This window comes from Benincasa hispida, chromosome 1, assembly GCF_009727055.1.
Source record: "Benincasa hispida cultivar B227 chromosome 1, ASM972705v1, whole genome shotgun sequence".
In the NCBI taxonomy this organism is placed as follows: Eukaryota; Viridiplantae; Streptophyta; class Magnoliopsida; order Cucurbitales; family Cucurbitaceae; genus Benincasa; species Benincasa hispida.
The window spans coordinates 78,636,589-78,656,208 of NC_052349.1; the positions used below are offsets into that span (position 1 = coordinate 78,636,589).

Genomic DNA, 19,620 nt, shown 5'->3' on the forward strand with positions numbered 1-19,620 from the left:
AAATTAAAGTCCATTTCCATACTTGACCAACATTGATCAATTGACAACTTTGATGAAATAACAAAATTTCAACGATCATATCGAACCAATCCACCAAGTAAAAGAGAAGTAAGAAGAGAGAATCTGCGAAGGTTATGCCATATCAAATCCACCAAACAAACGCTACGAAAGGAATGGTGAAAACCAATCTGCAACATATTCACAACACTGTTTTAAGCATAAGAGAACAGGGGCATCTCATCTAGTCATGAACAAGCTATATATATAGGCATAGATAAACTCATCCGTATCTGTTTAGACAGGCCATGATATTTCCAGAGACAACTGTTTAACCCTGATATATTTCATTATCAAGGTAATTCGTGAGATATGTCACCATTGAATCCCCGTCGATATAGGGTGTCAATTCCAACGCCTCATATATGTGGCCCTGGGATAAGCTATAATATTCTAGGGTACTTTATTCGGTCGGGAAAGAGGGTTTTTCCAATGTTTTTTTTTTCTTGGTATCAAGAGTTATAGTGTTGGAACATGTTAATTTTATTATACTGTAACCACTAGGCCAACTCGAGATTGTGATAACAACTTAAAAATGAAAATGAAAATATGTCAAGATAATGTTCCAGTTATTATTTTTCATTACTAACCACTAGGACAATGTCTAGCCCTACTATTATTTAGGTGTTTAAACAAGGCAAGTGAGTTTACCAAACATTATAACAAAAGGTTTGTTTATATCAATTATATTTTGGTCTTAAAGTTCAAATATTCTATTTTAATCACTCAACTTCCAAAGTTTTATTTAGTATTTGAACTTTGCATATAAAGTTATTTTAATTCCTACTATAATAATACATTAATTATTTACCATAACTTTGAATATGTTTTGAAACATTAACCTTAACTTAAACTACTTTATGTTTATTCATGCAAACATCTACCCATTAGATTGAATGAATAAATGTGCCTGTGTGATAGATTACTGTAATGACTCTTCATGCAAATTTGGAGTCTAAAACAGAAGGTTCAAAATTTTAAGAACTAAAATGAAAGAATTTCAAATTTTAACCCATAATTTGTTCTCTCTTTGCATATAAACAGCTTTAACTAGTTTTCACTCAAGTCCCATAAGCTTCTCAGATCGTTTATTTTGGCAAATATAATTGTTCCTAATTGGCATATTACGAAAAGCAAATCAAATCTAACTTCGAGTCCTTGAAGACATTTATATGGATGAACCGAGAAGAACAAACCATATCAATACAAAGCAGGATTTCTCATTCAACATCATCAATGGACAGCCACAGTTGAGAAGGCAATTTCTCCTTCTGTATGTTATGAAAGTTGTGAGCAGAAAGAGCATACTTGATCCTTGTAAGCACAGTTTCAATTCAAATGGTTGAACCAGTTCCAATCTTTAAGTGAGACCTTAAAACAATTCACAATAACAAACTAGTGATGAGGAAACAAGTAGAGCTATAGTTAGTGTAGTTAAAACAATAACTTAAAAATTGTTCTCACACGTCCACTGTGTATGTTGAACTCTTCTGTCTGATATAAGGTGAGAGGAAACAAAAGCCTGCACAAATAGCTAAGTAAAAGAATATCTAACTTCACATTCAAATTCAAGTGATTTCACAAAGATAATTGTCGTAAGGAATTCCTAGTAAGTAGTAACCGTGTTGAGTTCCAAATACAGGAAAAGTAGTAACTCTACCAATTACCAAATATATTCATATATAAGATGTAAATATACATGTATTTAATAATTGAGATTAGCAAGTAAAGAAAATAAGAAACTTCACAAGGAGTAAAATAATTCTCAGAAAACAACTTCAAACTAGTAAACCAAAAACTTAGATTACTGAATAGCTCGACAGAAAAAAAAAATCTATTGGGATATCATCTGAATGTATTTAATATGACGATATCTCCTTATGTTACTAAATGGCTCATCTAGCTAGCCAACAAAGAACGTCCATTTGTAGTAGAAGAAAAGCTGAAAATGGGCATCTAACTCGAGAACTAGAAAGGTATTTACATATTAATATAATGCAACATATGTCATACCACCCTACTGTCATCATCGTTTCTCTCCTCATTTTTGGAACCCAAGCCATCTTGATGCGCTACATCATATGTGGCATGAAGGCCAATAAACAGATAGTACAGAAGCATTACTGCGCTGCAAATGAAGAACCTTAAGAATGCCACGGTACCCAAAGATCCAATAAGAGTGAGATTCATCCCTATGGACAGTGATGGGAGCCAGGGAACAAGAGGGACACCCCAAACCTTCGGTGATCGATACTTGGGAAGGAACGACATAGCCAGCGTGCTAAGGAACCAAATCAAGGCAGGCACAACATACTCAATCCATCCATGCCTATTCAAATTCCAAACTACTGCCAATGTTAAACAAGAACCAAAAATGATAAATAAACAAATCAGAAACTTGATATAATCACTTCTTGGTGTTGTGTCCTTAACATAGTATCGCCTTACTAGCAATGCAACAGCCATAAGCATAAAAATGGCAAGTGTGCTGAATGAAAAAACACTTGATAAGACGTCCAAACTGGAGAAAAATGCAACGATTGCACTAGTTATGGTCGTCAAAAGTGTAGCATATACGGGAGTTCCAGTTTTCGGGTGAACTAAGGCGAAGAGGGGTGGAATCAGATGGGCTCTAGCAATCTGTGTGGTGTAGCGAGCCTGTCCCATTGATCCCACCAGCAAGCTTGTAGTCATTCCCTTGATAGCAACTATGCTAACTACGTATTTAGCCCATGTCATCCCAATTTTATCAAAAGCAACGGAAAAGGCTGCATTCCTGTCAATCTCTGTATACTTTTGCAGCATTGTTAAGGACAAGGCCATCAAGCAATAGATCACAGAGATCACAGACATGGACCCAATCAAACCTATCGGTATATCCCTTGAAGGTTGTTTGGTTTCCTCAGCCATGGTGGCCACCATATCAAATCCAGTATAAGACCAGTAAACAACAGCTGCAGCTCGAAAAACACCCTTCGCTCCAAAAGGGAAAAAGGGTACCAAATTTGCAGAATTCCCTTTTACAAATCCAACCACAATCACAAAGGCAATCAGCAAGCTACTAATTATAGAAGTTATCCATGTCAAGAAAGATGTTCTCCTCGTTCCACTCATAGCAATACCATTAGCAACAAGAAGCACTATAACAGCAATTGGATCCAGAAGATTAAACCCTTCAGACAAGAAACTCGCCTTAATCCGAAGAAAATCGGGGTTATCAGTGTTGATCATACTCGCAAAATAGGAAGACCAAGACCGACCGAGTCCAGCCGCACCAACAATTGCCTCCAAGAAGATATTCCCCGCAGCGATGAACGCAATAAAATCTCCCAATTCGATGCGAAGAAAAGAGAACGACCCTCCGGCGACAGGAACTTCGACAGCAAATTCAGAATAACAGAAAACAGAGAGCAGTGCAGATAGGCCCGAAACTATGTAAGAGATCACAATTGAGGGTCCGGCATCATCGCGTGCTTCTAAGCCGGTGATCGTGAAAATGCCGGAACCAACTACAGAACCAAAAGCGAGCCATATCAAATCCCACCAAGTGAGGCATTTCTTCATCCCGACTTCGCTGGCCTTAGGAAGTTCGAAGAGCTCATTAGCGTCGGAGGAGCGGTCCAGAAGACGGTCCTTGAGCCGGGAACACGTTTGCGACAGAGCATATTTGTACGATGAACAGTCCCGGAATGACTCTTCTGGAAAAACATCTTCCTTGCTCCACCTCCTCCAGTAGCTTCTTTGCACCGGCGGCGGCGGTCCATATGGTGGCTCCGACGTGGGGGCGTCCATTCCGGCGAGATTGGCGGTGAGAGGGATTGAAGTTTTGATTTGGCTGATTACAAGAGTGATCGCTGATTGGCGATAAAAATATCTGATTTTATTTTATATTTAAACAAAAAAGAAACTACCTTTTTTTTAGAAAATTTATTTGATTTTATTTTACACACCCTGAAAATATGGATTATTATTTTTATTCAAAGAAAATATGAATTATTTATAGTCACGTGATGGGCATTCCGAATTTTAAATTTGAAGTATAGAACCACTCTTTTGGTAAAATTATAGATCTGGCCTTTATTTTGAACCTAGTCTTTATTTAGTCTACATAATTTTTATAAGATTTGGCCCATTTAAAAATTATTCAATAGATAAGTTACGAAGAAAAATTATAAGATTTATACTTACAAAAGAAAATATATAATGAACAAAATAATAATGATTTATTTAAAATTATTATTACCATATTTACAAATAATAATAAAATATCATCGTCTATCTGCGATAGATTGCAATAGACCACGATAGACGACTATATCTATCATGACACAATAGACATCATAGACATGATAGACGGTGAAATTTTAATATATTTGTAAATATTTTTTTTGGTTCAATTTTCTATATTTAAAAATAATCCAAACTAAACTTAGGAAGAGGAGAAATTAGTTTTTTTCTAAAAATAAAAATAGATGGTATTGATTGAATTATTTATGTGTTTATCTTTTTATAGTAAATGTGATATCTAATTAGATAATTTGGACAAAATGGTAAAACACAAAGAACAAATCTTAATGATTCTTGTCACAAAATAAAATTTTCCATAAATTGGTCAGAAGGTGAATTCTGTGAGTGAATTCAAAACATGATCACTCTTGAAAGATTATGTTAAAGGATATAAATAAGTTGTAAAATTAATACCTTAATGCAATAATACAAAGGAAAAAAAAGACTATAAAATGGTAACTTTAGCCATTGTTTTCTAAATGATTTCCTTTGTTATTCCATCTTTAACCATTTTCAATGCATCACCGTTTAATAATATATTTGATATACTTTAGGTTGGTATATATACTTTTATTTGATAGTGATACGATAATCAACTACTATAATTCAATAATTTATGCAATTGTTATACTAAATTACCATTCATTATATCAAATTTATTGGTCAATGAGTACTCGTACACTTGTTACTATTCATGAACTTAAATTGAATACTCATTCATTTGTTTAAAATATAAGGGGCGGTGAAGTTCGCAATTTGGATTCTGTTTTATGTTTTCAGATTCACTGAGTTCAGTGAATATGTTTTTGATAGATAATTCGAATTCTATTTTTTAAAACTGTTTTTGGATTATGTGATCTAAATAGTATAAATTCTGAAAATAACATTTTTATGTTGTATCCAAATTTGAATTTTAAAATTTTAAATATAAAATTATATTAAATAAAAAATAAAAGAATTTAGAAACATGGTATGTCAAATTATAAACTTATTTCAAAATTTTTAAATTAAAATATGTATTATATAATGTATTATAAATTATGTTAAATTCTAAATTTGGTTCCTATATGTTGGATAAAGTTAAAAGTTATTCCATATAGTTTTAAATTTTAGAAATTAGTTCCTATAGTTTGATATAACTTCATATATAGTCTCTATGGTTTGTTATATCCTCTTAAATATGCCTTAATATAGAGACTATTTATGAAGTTTTTATCAAACCATAGGGAAAATTTTGAATTAGAAACCATAAACCTAAATTTAAATTTTTTCCAAATGATAAGAACACAAATTTTAATTTATACTATTAATTATATAATATTATAAAATAATAATATATATATTTTTTAATATAAACCATATTTATAAATAAATTGATAATAGTTTATTGTCAACTAATACTTAATGGACAACTACAGCTAGTTTGTAATTGTTTAAGTTATAATCCAATTTATGAATTCTGCTATCAAACACATATAAAATACAACTCTATTTTCATTTGATCCCTTGTTTTCAAATTTCTGTTTTCAAATTCTCTACCAAACAGACCCTAAATTTTTTAGTACATCGTCATCAACTTGCATGGTTCAATTCACCGTTTTGGTAACCATTTTGAATATATAATCGATAAACTATTGGTACTTCAATGTTACACTTGAAATTAAATTTTGAACAAGTGATTATCTACCATTAATATAATAGAATCAATGTATTTTAAAAAAGTATTATATACTAATAATGCGCCAATGTTGTACTTGAAATTAATCTTGAAGTGATATTGATATACTACTAAATACACCAATGTTATACTTAAAATTTTATTTAAAATAAATATAATTGATATACTCTCGATACAACAATGTTAGCCTTTAAATGGATTTATTATGAGTGTTGATATATTATACACCAATGATATACTTAAAATGAATTTTTAACGACTACTAATATATTATTGATACATCGTACTTCGGTGAAATTTTAAATTAATTTATTCAAATATTAATAAATATCTCAACTGCATGATTTTAATACATGTTTTGGCACTTTTCCTTGGTGGAAGCTGTACTTTAAACATTGCCCCTTTGTTAAAAAGAAGTTATTTACCCCTTTAACTAGTCTAAAATGGATAAAATGTTCAAGTATATATCGTTTTAACCATCTAAAATGTGTTTTTACTATTTTAGGTTGTTTTTATGAGCTTTTACAACAGAAATCTAGCTGTTTTGCACATTTTGGCAACGGTGCACCTTAAAAACATTCTAAAATCCCACATTTGTACGAGTTTCTCGGTCCACAGTTGTTATTCAGTCGAAAATGCCCGATAAATTCTTAGAGCACCATTTTCGACCTCCACTCAACAACTTTAGGTCTGTATAAATGATTGGAAGCCCCTCTTGAAGATTCATCATTCCTAAGGAGAAATCTCACCACTCCCATCCAGAATCTCTTCAAGAATGGAAGTTCCCCATACTTGTATATCAATTGAGCTATGCTCGGTTTGACAATAATCCTGAGTCTAGATCATCCATACCCTCACGAGAACCTGTGTAGAGAGAGAATTAATCTTTGAGAAATGTTGAATTCGACCTAGTAGGCATTAAAGGGTGATAATTTGCCTCAAAGAGTGCTTCTACTGTATTTTTCCAACACTATTTCAGTTTTCTCTTATGCTTTCTATTTCTTATTTCCTTATTCTTTGAATGTTGATATTGTAATCATGACTTTTGAATTAATGAAATCTATTCATTCATTCTAAGTTATGAACTAAATTTCTGATAGATTCAGTCACGTGGATACTTTAAGATCTCGTGATTTGAGTAAATGCTAACTTATCATGTCGCCTTAGCTCTTACATTTCCTTTGTTGAGTATAATGTTAATTTGTTAAGCTGAATAGGCCAATTAATGAATTCTATTCCTTCTTTCTTAGTTATGAACTAAATTTATAAGGGATTCAATCATGTGGATACCTTAAGATCTCCTAGCTTGAGCAAATGCTAACTCATCATGTCGCCTTGACTCTTACATTTCCTTTGTTGAGTATAATGTTAATTTGTTAAGCTAAATTGACCACTTAATTTAACATACTAGTTGAGTTTTAATGCTAAGAAGATTAAGGTAAAAATTAATTTCACAAAGAAATACGAGACTAAGAGCCTAGAGATAGGATTGTCATGTATGCTTGGAGATAGGGTATACTGTAGGATATAGAAATTGCATAAAAATGATTTAAGATTTAGCTAGTCATATGAATATAGAATTAGATACTTAGGCTTCTAAAGAAACTTGAGACAATATTAAATATGAGAATTTTTCTGTCCACGTTGAGTCGCTGTCAACCTAATGCGGCCGCAAGTTCAAGGCATAGCCCTCTTTCGGTTGAAACGAATTGTAATCCCTCATTATCAAGTATTGTTTGTTGTTTTTATACAGTACCCATGTTGGGATTGGTGTCCTAATTCTCCCTAGGTCTCGTTATTTTGTAAAGATGCACATTGTTTAATGAATAAAATAAGTGTTATTTAATTCTGACATTTACTCATATCCAATAAACAAAACTCCTTGGTTATCTTATGTGACCTTAAGCATGTATATGTGATATACAAGTAGATCATTGATGCTCGATTTTATGAAGTGAATTATGGATGATATTCGATGGTGAAATTGCATTGTGCACTCATGTTTCCCCAGCGGAATCCAAGTGTAAATTCCACTAAGTTTCCTGGTAAGTTCAAGGTTGAACTCAGGGACTTGTGAAAACAGGTTGTGTTGGTAATTTTTATGAAAACTTTGCGGTAACTGGATAAATAAATAAACTGTTGGGATTGTTACTTGCGTTGATGAAAAATAAACAAATGCGGCGGAGTTTGAAAAGAGTTGATAAACGGGAAATGCGATGAGTGAATGGGTTGAGAAAAGTTTCGGCTAACACTTCCTAGGATGCGTTCATGCTATGCGATCATGCAACATGCATACAACAGTAAATCACCTCTCGGTGCGAATGCCACGACTTTAAGGCTAGAACGCATACGATATATGTGCTAAGTCTATAGAACCTATACATAAGTCTGTTCTTACTTATTCGATGACGAAATGACACACACACAAATAAGGGGACCACATAATATCATTCCCATCTCTAGGATGCATGCGATGCAGGTTGACAAACAGAGCTTATCTCTAAGTCCCTATCTCTTGTTTATGCAGTTCTAATCTTGCTCTCTCGAGTCCAGATTCTAACCTAGCTCTCTCGAGTCATTAGGTTCTTTCTTTAGACTCTCTTTCGAGTAGCTCTAAAGGGTATTTGGCACAACATAAAACAAGACAATCGAAGCAATGAACTTCCTAGGTCATGATAGCTTAATTCTTCGCAACCCATTCGCCTAGTTTAGCTACTCAAGCGTGCTAAGAGAGTGAACAGATGTAGAAATAAAACTTCCATTATATAAATATAAAGATGAAGTACAAAATAACAATGCAAGTATAGAATAAAGGGCCTGGTAGCAATCTCTTGTTGCCCAGGCTTTTACACTGTTTTTCTACTCGTGCTCAAAAGATAATCTCGCTCTCACGAGATTCGGCTCGCTCTCTGCTTCTTCGCCTCAAGGTTCTCTCTTGAGTTTCCCTGAGCGATTTCTGGTGTCACCACTCTTCTCTTGCTCCGCCTTAAAACGAAAGGAAAACTATGAACAAAGACGTGTGAACTGAAGTATGAAATTTTGAACTGCTGAACGGTGAACCCCTTTTCTGAAAGATGCCCTTGGTATTTATAGAACATCCAGAGTGAAAGTCGGCTTCTCTCTCATGATTGTACAGATAGGATTGCTTTAATTCTTGACTGGTGCGTCGAATATTTGTCACCGAAAAGCTGAATGTATTGTGATCGTTGTCGGCTGTCAACTTAATTCGGATTCGACTGTCATCAGCTTTCTATCCCATCGCGATTAATTAACCTTTCACCCAGATGCGCCCACCATGTTTTACTGACCAAGTTGCGGTGATCCTTTTCGGGCGAATATTTGCGAACACGATCATCGCAAAGCCTTGCCGTAATGCTGCGCTCGACCAATGACTTCCTATGATCGCAATTTCCACCTTGCATCATCACATATTCTGCACAAAAATACAAAAATCAATTGTTTTAATGCGATGAACGCATGCGACCGCAATATTATGAAATTGATGCTTAATGGACGCAATTTGACATATTTTATCAACGGAAGCCAACATTGTTTAAAAACTTAGCACTATGATAATGTGTATTTCTGCCCGTTATCACACCCCCAAATTTAAACAATGTCTGTCCTCAAGCATAAGCTAAAGATTTCCTTTAGCAAGTCAATCGCAATGTTCTTTTCCTAGATTTCTAAAGGATACTTCGTTCAAATCCTATGTACCAAAGTTTCCTTAAGTCTTATTCAAGTCTCTTCTTAAAATATTTCTAAGACCTAGGGACTGCAAGCTTAACCTTCAAAAGGACTTTACTAATTTCCGAAACATTGCATGATTTATTTCAAAAAGAAAATTTTCCACCAAGGTGTCAAATGATTTTATCCTTGCATATTTCTTGTCATTGTTATATTTTTTTTACCCTGTCTCTTATACACATCTAGATGTGTATAAGAGACAGATTTCTTGTCATTGTTATATTTTTTTTTCTCTGACCTTGCGCTGATCCAAGTGCCTTGCCTTCATTTTGGCTTGCCCCCACATGTGTCATGCGAACATCCAACTACGAGCAATGCGCTCTTTCTCAGACTAAACTCATGCCTACTTGGTAGTGGAGTTGCGGTCATTTATTTATGCGTTGATCCTGGTGACTTACTTTCATTTTGGCTTGCCCCTACGTGTGTCATGCGGACATCCAACTACAGGTAAGTGCCTTTCACAACTTAACTCTTATCAACATAGGTTTCCCATTGCGTTGATAGTGGAGTTGTTATTCTCAAAATTTATTTTTTTTTTCAAAATAGCAAGGTTGAAAATAAATACCTCACCCCCAAATTTAAAATGCGGCAATGTCCTCATTTCCAAAAAATTGAGATAAGTCATGCGATGTTCTTAGAAAGTTTCGTAAAGAGAGTTTGAAAGAAAGCTAGCAAACCCCTAACTTCTAGAAATATTTTATGAGGTGACTATCTTAAAGTTAAGATGAATCTAGTATATACGAAAGAAATAGAAGCATGTTTTTTATCATTGAAATCATACTTGGCAAAGAAACGGCATGCGGTAACTTACTAAATTTATCTATGTCAAATGATTGCGGTAATCAAAGAGGATGTAGTGATAAAACTTTTAAAGCTAACATGCGATGCGATAGCGCAAAATTTGAAATAAAGATAAGGAGGAATACATCCCTAAATTTGCATTGTCGCCCGCATTATGTATTGACGTATCCATCTTTGCGACGATCTCTCTTCTTTGGATTGCGGTGATGGAGTGAGATAATTTGTTGCTTCATGTAACATCTCCGCAATCCTGTGCCTTAATCGTTGCAAGAAAAACAGATAGAGGATCAAATTATTTTAAACAAAACAAAACTCATTATCGCAATCTCCATTTTTTTTTAAGAAATAAAAGATAAGGATTGATACAGACTGAAAAGATATAGTGAGAATTCCGAATAGTAGAGAAGAATTGAAGAATTGATGCTTCCCAAAACTTGCGTCCTTGATGGATTGCGATCGTTTGATAACGCAAGGACTACCTACTTCCTTCTTTATTCAAAGTTCTTTAGTTCTACAGAGTCGACGTGGCGATGCCATCCTTCTCCATGATATGCCTTCTCGCTGCCCATTAACTTTGAATATGTTGGTTTTGTCATCATTTAATAATTCCACCGCACCATGCAGGAATACTTGTCTAACTATGAATGGTCTGGACCAACGTGACTAGTTTTCCCGAGAAGAGCCGCAGACGTGAGTTGAAGAGTAAGACCCTCTACCCGACTTGGAGGTTTTTGCTGCATATGTGTTTGTCGTGCCAGCACTTGGTGCGCTCTTTGTAAATCTTCGCATTTTCATATGCGTTAATCCTCCATTCTTCTAGCTCGACCAATTGCATTTTTCATGCTTCTTCTGCTTTCTTCAAATCAAAGTTCAGCTTCTTTACTGCCCATAGTGCCTTATATTTCAACTTCAAAGGCAAATGACACGCCTTACCAAATACCAACGCATATGGGGACATACCTATTGGTGTTTTAAATGCAGTTCGGTATGCCCACAACGTATCGTCAAGCTTTGTTGCCCAATCTGTTCATGAAGGCCTTACTACCTTCTCAAGTATCAACTTAATTTCTCGATTGGACACCTTGGCCTGACCATTCTTCTGTGGATGGTATGCGGTGGCCACTTTGTGAAGGATGTTGTATTTGCGTAGTAGCTCCTTGATATTATGGTTGATAAAGTGGGACCCTTCATCACTTATGATGGCACGGGGAGTACCAAAACAAGTGAAAATATGTTTTTTCAGGAATTGGGAGACGATCGCCGCATCGCTTGCGACGCATGCTATTGCCTCTACCCACTTGGATACATAATCAACGGCTAATAAAATATAATGCTTACCATTTGAGGAAGGGAATGGTCCCATGAAATCAATCCCCCATACGTCGAACAATTCAAGCTCCAAGATGGTGTTCATTGGCATTGCATATTTCCATGAAATGTTACCTATGCGTTGGCACCGATCGCACTTCATGGTGTAGTCAGTTGCATCCTTAAACAATGTGGGCCAAAAGAATCCACTCTGTAAAACTTTGACTGCGGTGCGTTGCCTTCCAAAGTGTCCACCATATGGTGAGTCTAACATTGCGATAATATATGTTGTTGAGCAGCATTTGGTACGCATAATCGAAAAATCTGGTCTACCCCTCTTTTATATAGATGCGGCTCATCCTAATAATAATGTCTGCATTCATGTTTGAGCTTCTTCTGTTGATGGTAGGTGTAATCTTCAGAAAATTGCTCGCAAACTAGATAATTAACTATGTCTGCATACCAGGGAAATTCTTCAATATGGAATAGCTGTTCATCTGGGAACACCGCACTCACCCCAGACTCATTGCGATCAACCTCAGGATTTTCCAGTATAGACAAGTGATCCGCAACTTGGTTCTCTATCCTCTTCCGGTCAATTATTTCTATGTCAAATTCTTGAAAGAGGAGAACCCATCTGATCAACCTCGACTTTGTGTCCTTCTTTGTCATTAAGTACTTTATTGTCGAATGATCAGTATGGATGAGTACCTTTGTTCCCAACAGATATGCCCAAAATTTTTCCAACGCAAAAATTACCGCAAGAAGCTCTTTCTCTGTGGTGGTATAATTTGTCTGAGAAGGATTTAATGTTTTACTCGCTTATGCGATGGGATGCAAAATTGTTTTTCTCTTTTGTGTCAGAGCTGCTCCCATCGCATACCCGCTTGCATTGCACATAATTTCAAAAGGAAATGTCCAGTCCGACGCAATCAATACGGATGCTGTAATCAGCGTATTCTTCTAAACTCGAAATGTGTTGAGGAAGTTGTTGTCAAATTCAAATTTTCTTTCAGCCTTTAACAACGCAATCAGTGGTTGTGCTATTTTCAAAAAGTCTTTGACAAAGCGTCTGTAAAATCCAGCATGGCCTAAGAAGCTTCGTACAGCCTTCACGCTTGTTGAAGGTGGAAGTTTTTCAATTGCTTCGATTTTTTCTTTATCCACCTCCAACCATTCTCAGGAAACCTTATGTCCCAACACTATGCCCTCCTTCACCATGAAATGACATTTTTCCCAATCAAGCACCAGATTCGTCTCTTCGCATCTCTTCAGTATCTTCTCTAAGTTGGCTAGACAAACTTCATAGGTGTTCCCATAAATAGAGAAGTCGTCCATAAAGATTTCAATAGAGTCCTCGAGATAATCTGAAAAGATAGCCATCATGCACCTTTGAAACATGTTTGGCGCATTGCAGAGGCCAAACGACATGTGGTGAAAAGCTAATGTCTCATATGGGCAGGTGAATATGGTCTTGTCTTGGTCTTCTGGAGCTATCATAATCTGGTTGTACCCGGCATAACCATCCAGAAAGCAATAAAAGTCAATTCCAGCTAGACGGTCTAGCATTTGATCAATGAATGGCAGAGGGAAATGATTTTTATTTGTGGCCACGTTCAGCTTAGCGCATTGCAGAGGCCAAACGCCACCTAGTGATGGTCTTTTGCGGTATTAATTCATTGTTTTCATTCGGGACTACCATTATGCCGCCCTTTTTCGACACACACTGCACGGGGCTGACCCACGTGCTATCTGCTATAGGATAGATAATGCCCACATCTAGCCATTTAATGATCTCCTTCTTGGCGACCTCTTTCATCGCAGGGTTGAGTCTGCATTGATGTTCGATCGTTGCTTTGTGGTTCTCTTCAAGAGGAATGCAGTGTATGCAGTATGCTGGCTAATTCCTCTAATATCAGCGAGCGTTCAGCCAATTGCTTGCACATGTTTCCTTAGAATGCTCATCAACGCATTCTTTTGGTCTTCGTTAAGCTCAGAGGAAATGATAACTGGCAGTTTCTCATTCTGCCCCAAAAATGCGTACTTTAAATGGGTTGGTAGGGTCTTTAATTCCAGTGTTGGTGGTTCTACTAGGGATGGTTACGTTGTTTTTCTTTCTTCTTTTTCTATTGGCTCTTCTTCTTGATTTGCGATCATCTCCTCTTCCTTGCTTGTTTTTGTCATGATCGCATTATATGCAGCAACGGATACACTGGCATCCTCTTCTTCATTTTCTTCATCAAACTTTTCTTCTTTAATCAAATTCTGGTCATCATCTGAGTCATGCAGGTATTCTTCATCTGGAAACTTCATGGCACGAATTATGTTAAACTTGAGCTTCTGTCCGTTGATGCTCAAAGTGATTTCCCCTTTATGCACATCAATCTGAGCACGACCTGTTGATAAAAATGGTCGCTCCAAAATGATGGGCACATCTTTATCGGCTTCGTAGTCCAAAATGATGAAGTCGGCTGGTAGGATAAATTTGTCAATGGTTATCAGCACGTCCTTCACTTTTCCCTCTGGATGCACTAGAGATCTATCGGCCAGTTGGAGAGTCACTATTGTGGGCACAAGTTGCCCCACATTCAGCTGCCTAAAGATTGACAGAGGCATCAAATTTATGCTGGCTCCTTGATGCTTAGATTTATGAAGTGTGGAAAATATGGATGATATGTGTTGATGGATAGCGTTGTGCACTCAAGTTTCCCCAGTGGAATCCAAGTGTAAATTCCTCTGAGTTTTCTGGTAAGTCCAGGGTTGAACACAGAGACTTGTGAAAATAGTTGCGTTAGAGATTTTTATGAAAACTTGCGGTAACCGATTAAATAAATAAGTGTCAGGTTGTTGTTGCATTAATGAAAATAATAATAAATGCGGCAGAGTTCAAAAGAGTTGGCAATGGAAAATACGATGAATATGCGATGAACGGGTTGAGAAGGGTTTCGGCCAACACTCCCTAGGTTGCGATCATGCAACATGCATACAATAGTAAACCACCTCTCGTCGTGAATGCCACGGCTTCTAAGGCTAGAACGCATGCGATAAATATGGGATAAGTCTACAGGGTTTACACATAAACCTCTATCTCTATTTATGCGATGACAACATGATATTCACACAGATATGAGACCACATAATATCATTCCTATTCCTAGGATGCATGCGATGCAAGTTGACAAACAGAGCCTATCTCTAAGTCCCTATTTCTTGTTTATGCAAGCCTAATCTTTCTCATTCAAGTCAGATTCTAACCTAGCTCTCTCGAGACATTAGGTTCTTTCTTTAGATTCTCTCTCGAGCAACTCTAAAGGGATGTTTCTCACAGCATAAAACAAGACAATCGCAAGCAATGAACTTCCTAGATCATGTTAGCTTAGTTCTTCTCAACCCATTCAACTAGTTTAGCTATTAATGCGTATTAAGAGAGTGAGCAGATGTAGAAATAGAACTTCCATTGAATAGATAAAAGATGAAGTACAGAATAACAATGCAAGTATAGTAAAGAGCCTGGAGCAATTTCTTGCCACCAGGTGTTACACTGTTCTACTCGTGCTCTAAAGATATTCTCGCTTTCACGAGAGTCAACCCGTTCTCTGCTCTTAAGCTCCAAGGTTCTCTCACGAGCTGCCTTGGACAATCTCCGGCATCACCACTCTTCTCTAGCTTCGCTGTGAAATGGAAAAGAAAACTATGAACAGAGGTGTGAACTTATAAAGTGATGAAGTAATCGACTGCTTAACCCCTTCTCTGAAGAATGCACTTGGTATTTATAGGGCATCAAAGGTGAAAGGCGACTTCTCTCTCCTGGTTGTACAAATGGGACAGCTTTAATTCCTGATTGATGCGCCGGATAGTTGTCACCGATAAAGCTGGATGTACTTTGTGATCGTTATCGGCTGTCAACTTAATTTGGATCCGACTGTCGTCAGCTTTCTGTCCCATCGATCTTAATTGTCCTTTCGTCTGGATACGCCTATCATGTTGCGATGATTCTTCTTGGTTGGATGTTTGCGAGCACGATCAATGAGAAGTCTTATGGTGAAGTTGCACTCGATCGATGTATTCCTATGATTGCATCCTTTGCATTGCGTTAACGTATTATTCTGCTCAAAAATATAAAGATCAACTGCTTTAATACGTTGGACGCATGCGTCCGCAATATTATAGAATTTATGCTTAATGGATGCAATTTAACATATTCTATCAATGCAATCGAACATTATTTAAGAACTTAGCACTATGATAACGTGCATTTCTGCCCGTTATCACTCCCAGGTTATACAGAGCTTGCCCGATGTACAGTCCTTCTATGGAGCAAGGAATAGTAAAGCTCCCAAGATCGCTCATCTTCGGTGGAATGATTGATTTTGAACTCTTAATTAGCACCACCGTGACAAACTTACCAGCTCCCCTCTTCTTAGTTACCATATCCTTCAGAAACTTTGCGTAGGTAGGTATTTCCTCAATCACTTCACTGAAAGGAATATTAATATGTAATTGTTTTAACATAGACAGAAAGCGTTGGTACTGTACCTCTTCGTTCTTTTTCTTCCTTAGTCTTTATGGGAAAGGGGTAACTGCACTTTCACAGTTCCCGTCTCAGTTGACTTTAAGGTCGACGCCACCTCTGGTTCTACTGCTTCTTTTTCTCCTTCATCTTCTTGCGTCACCGCAATTTCAGGTTCAGCCGCAATGGGAGCTGTCCGACTATGCTCCTTCTTTTCTTCTTCCATAGTCTTTCCACTTCGCAATGTCACAACCTGACATTGCTCTTTACCTGATCCCCCCGGGTTGCGTGATAGTTCTGTTGAACTCGGCAGAGCCCCTTGCGGTCTACTCTTCAGCTCACTTGCAATCTGGCCCATCTGTAATTCTAGATTGCAGATGGACGTAGCCTGACTTTGAAGCACCGTTTCGTTGTTCACTATGTATTGCTTCAATAGGCTTTCCAAAGAAGAGAATTACGGTAGTTGTGAGCTACTTGCTTGATTGTTCGTTTGACCATTATTGCGTGGGAAGAATCCTGGTGGCCCTTCTTTCTGTGCCACGGGTTGGAAATTCTGTTGCTGATTCTTCCAAGAAAAATTGGGGTGGTTTCTCCACTCGAGGTTTTAGGTATTCAAAAAGGGATTATTTTTCACAAAGTAAACAGATTGTGAATTTTGCGGGCAATCTTCCATCGCGTGCCCATCACCGCAAGTCGCACACCTTGTGGTGTTTTGACTGATTGCGTTGATTTTCCCATTTTGTGGTGTTAGGCTGCTTATCGCAATTCCCAGGATTAAGTTCATCATTGCAGTCATCTGATTTTGTAGTGAAACAATAGCACCATTACTTGTGTCATTGTCTTTGAGTCTCATATTTGGTCACTCTCTCTCCAATCTTCATGGTTTTTGGAGATGCGATCCAAGATATTCTTCGCCTCGTCATACGTTTTATCAAGCAGACCACCAATGGCTACCATAAACTTGTAATGATAAAAATTAATCTTTCAGCATATGGACAATATGAATATGAATCATACAAGCTCGTGTCCCCAGCAACGGCGCCATAAACTTGTAAGGATACGAATTGTTGTGTTATGTTTTTTATCGCTTATACACACAACTGATGAATGAATGTAATACAAGCTCATGTTGCCATAAACTTGTGAGGATAAAAATGGAGTGTTATCTTTATCTATTGCGCTGATGAATGAATGAATGATGCTCTATATGCGCTCAAGTGATTTGCGATAAAGACATTTTATGCAATACTACGTTCTAAGTGTATGCGTTGATAGTGATATGCTCGTAGTATGCGATGAAGTAGTGCGTGTCACAAGTTTCCTTGCGCTGAAACTAAGTATAATTCCAACGCAAGTTTCTCAGAGTGATCTGAGGTCGAACACGGCGATTGTTGTCATTAAATGCAATACTTATGTGATACATGCGACCGGTTACAATAATGAATAAAGAATTTTGGTTTGTACAGAAATATAAATTACGCTAAAAGTAAAAATGCGTTGATAAAGTAAAATGCATTGTAAAGTAAAGATGTGTTGATAAAGTAAAATCCTAATCTACTATGATCATGATACATGATACAGGGGTCGAGGACTGGCTGTGAAGTTGTACAAAAGTATCGATGAATGCGATGGCAAGTCTTATGAATGAAGTAGAAAGAGAAAGAGTAAAGAGTAAAAACATCGCAAGTTTGTCAATTGTGTTAAGGACGCAACTAAGGTTTCGTTTTCCCTTGGCGTACACCTTTCAGTGATCGGTCGCGTTCCCATACGTTTATGGTGAAACAGAGATGAACATGATGAACGTAAGGTTGTTTCATCTCTGGAAATACTTCTCGCTTTAGTTAACGCATTCTTCCAACCTTCTCTCGATAGGCGGAATAACATCTTCACTTCTGCTCTCACAGGTGAAGATGTCGTCGAGCATGCTTTAGCTAAACTTAATTGATTCCCTGACACAGATTAACTCACTCGCTTAATTCTCGCTATTTACCCCGAGGATTAAGAACACATCATGGAGAAAATGGATGATAAATGAATGGAAAGAGACAGAGAGATGATAACGATGACGATGATAACATTTAATTCTAAAATTTAGCGTTTGATACATGTTTGTGAATGAGGGATTAAAGAAGATGAACACAAAAAATGAATCAGAGAATAGAAACAAATACGGAAAGACTGTCAACGTCTTGACACAGATCCCGATCGGAGACTTGTGCTTGCTGGCATATGGATGTGGTGGAGAGGAAAGCTTCCTTCTCAGGCTTGCTTTCCCGGTAGAATTGATCTTTGGCACAGAGCTTCAACTTCGGAAATCGGAAAAATTCTTTGCTCGGAGACTCACCTTTCGGCCTTGTCTCGTAGTTCTCCCGGATTTACTCTATACAGTCTCTTCAAACCAGCCTCTCTCCCCTTTCAGAATATCTTTGTATGTATATATCCCCAGTATCTATATACCTTTTCAACAAATTTGAGGAAGCTATTTATAGGCCAGACCTTGCCTCTTTGAATTTGTGGTCCCCACTATCTAATTATGGTAGTTTCTACAATGGCAGAATGAAAAATTCCTTTCTGTTCCACGATCAATCTGTCGAGATCGCACAACTAAAAGCTGTACACTTGTCAGAATTGTCCGCGAATGCGTTGCTCTTCACATCTTCGATCTATCGCCGCATGCGGTGTTGTTTTTTATTACCACATGCGGTTGAAATGCGTTGATCGCTAAAGCTTTTGATCAATTGTCGCATGCGTCGTCATTGCGTTGATCATCTCTTCATTCTTGATTGATAGGTGTAATGGAAATTTTATTCTTAAACAATGCGTTGATACAAAAATGGATATGAATGAATGAACAAGTTCATGTCCCCGTTACCAGTTTCCCGGCAACGGCACCATACACTGGTAACCTGAAATTTAGATTCCTTGTTATGCATGCACTATGATGAAATGATGAGGATGCACGCAAGGTTCATGCCCATGTGATACTACTTCTAGAAATGCGTTAATTAACAATGTTCTTGTAGTATGTTGTGCGTTGTCACAAGCTTGATCCGAGGTCGAACACAGGGACTGTTTGAGGTTATTGTGTTATGCTTGTGATACATGTGACCAGGGGTTTTCAATTAATAAAAGTTGTCGTGTACAAGAATATAAACATGCGATTAAGTAAAGTAAAGCGGTAAGGATGCGATAATAAAATAGTTGTGTTAAAGTAAATCTAAGCTAAGATGAT

At 36.9% G+C, this 19,620-nt stretch overlaps 1 protein-coding gene across 1 annotated transcript; it reads right to left on the reverse strand.

The window, feature by feature from the left end:
• Positions 1-1,819: 1,819 nt before the first annotated feature.
• Positions 1,820-3,931, reverse strand: LOC120067414 (cationic amino acid transporter 8, vacuolar-like). The gene has a single exon (XM_039018984.1). It carries the CDS (start codon positions 3,847-3,849, stop codon positions 2,065-2,067), a length of 1,785 nt encoding a protein of 594 aa, XP_038874912.1. The 5' UTR covers positions 3,850-3,931; the 3' UTR covers positions 1,820-2,064.
• Between the last annotated feature and the right edge of the window lie 15,689 nt (positions 3,932-19,620).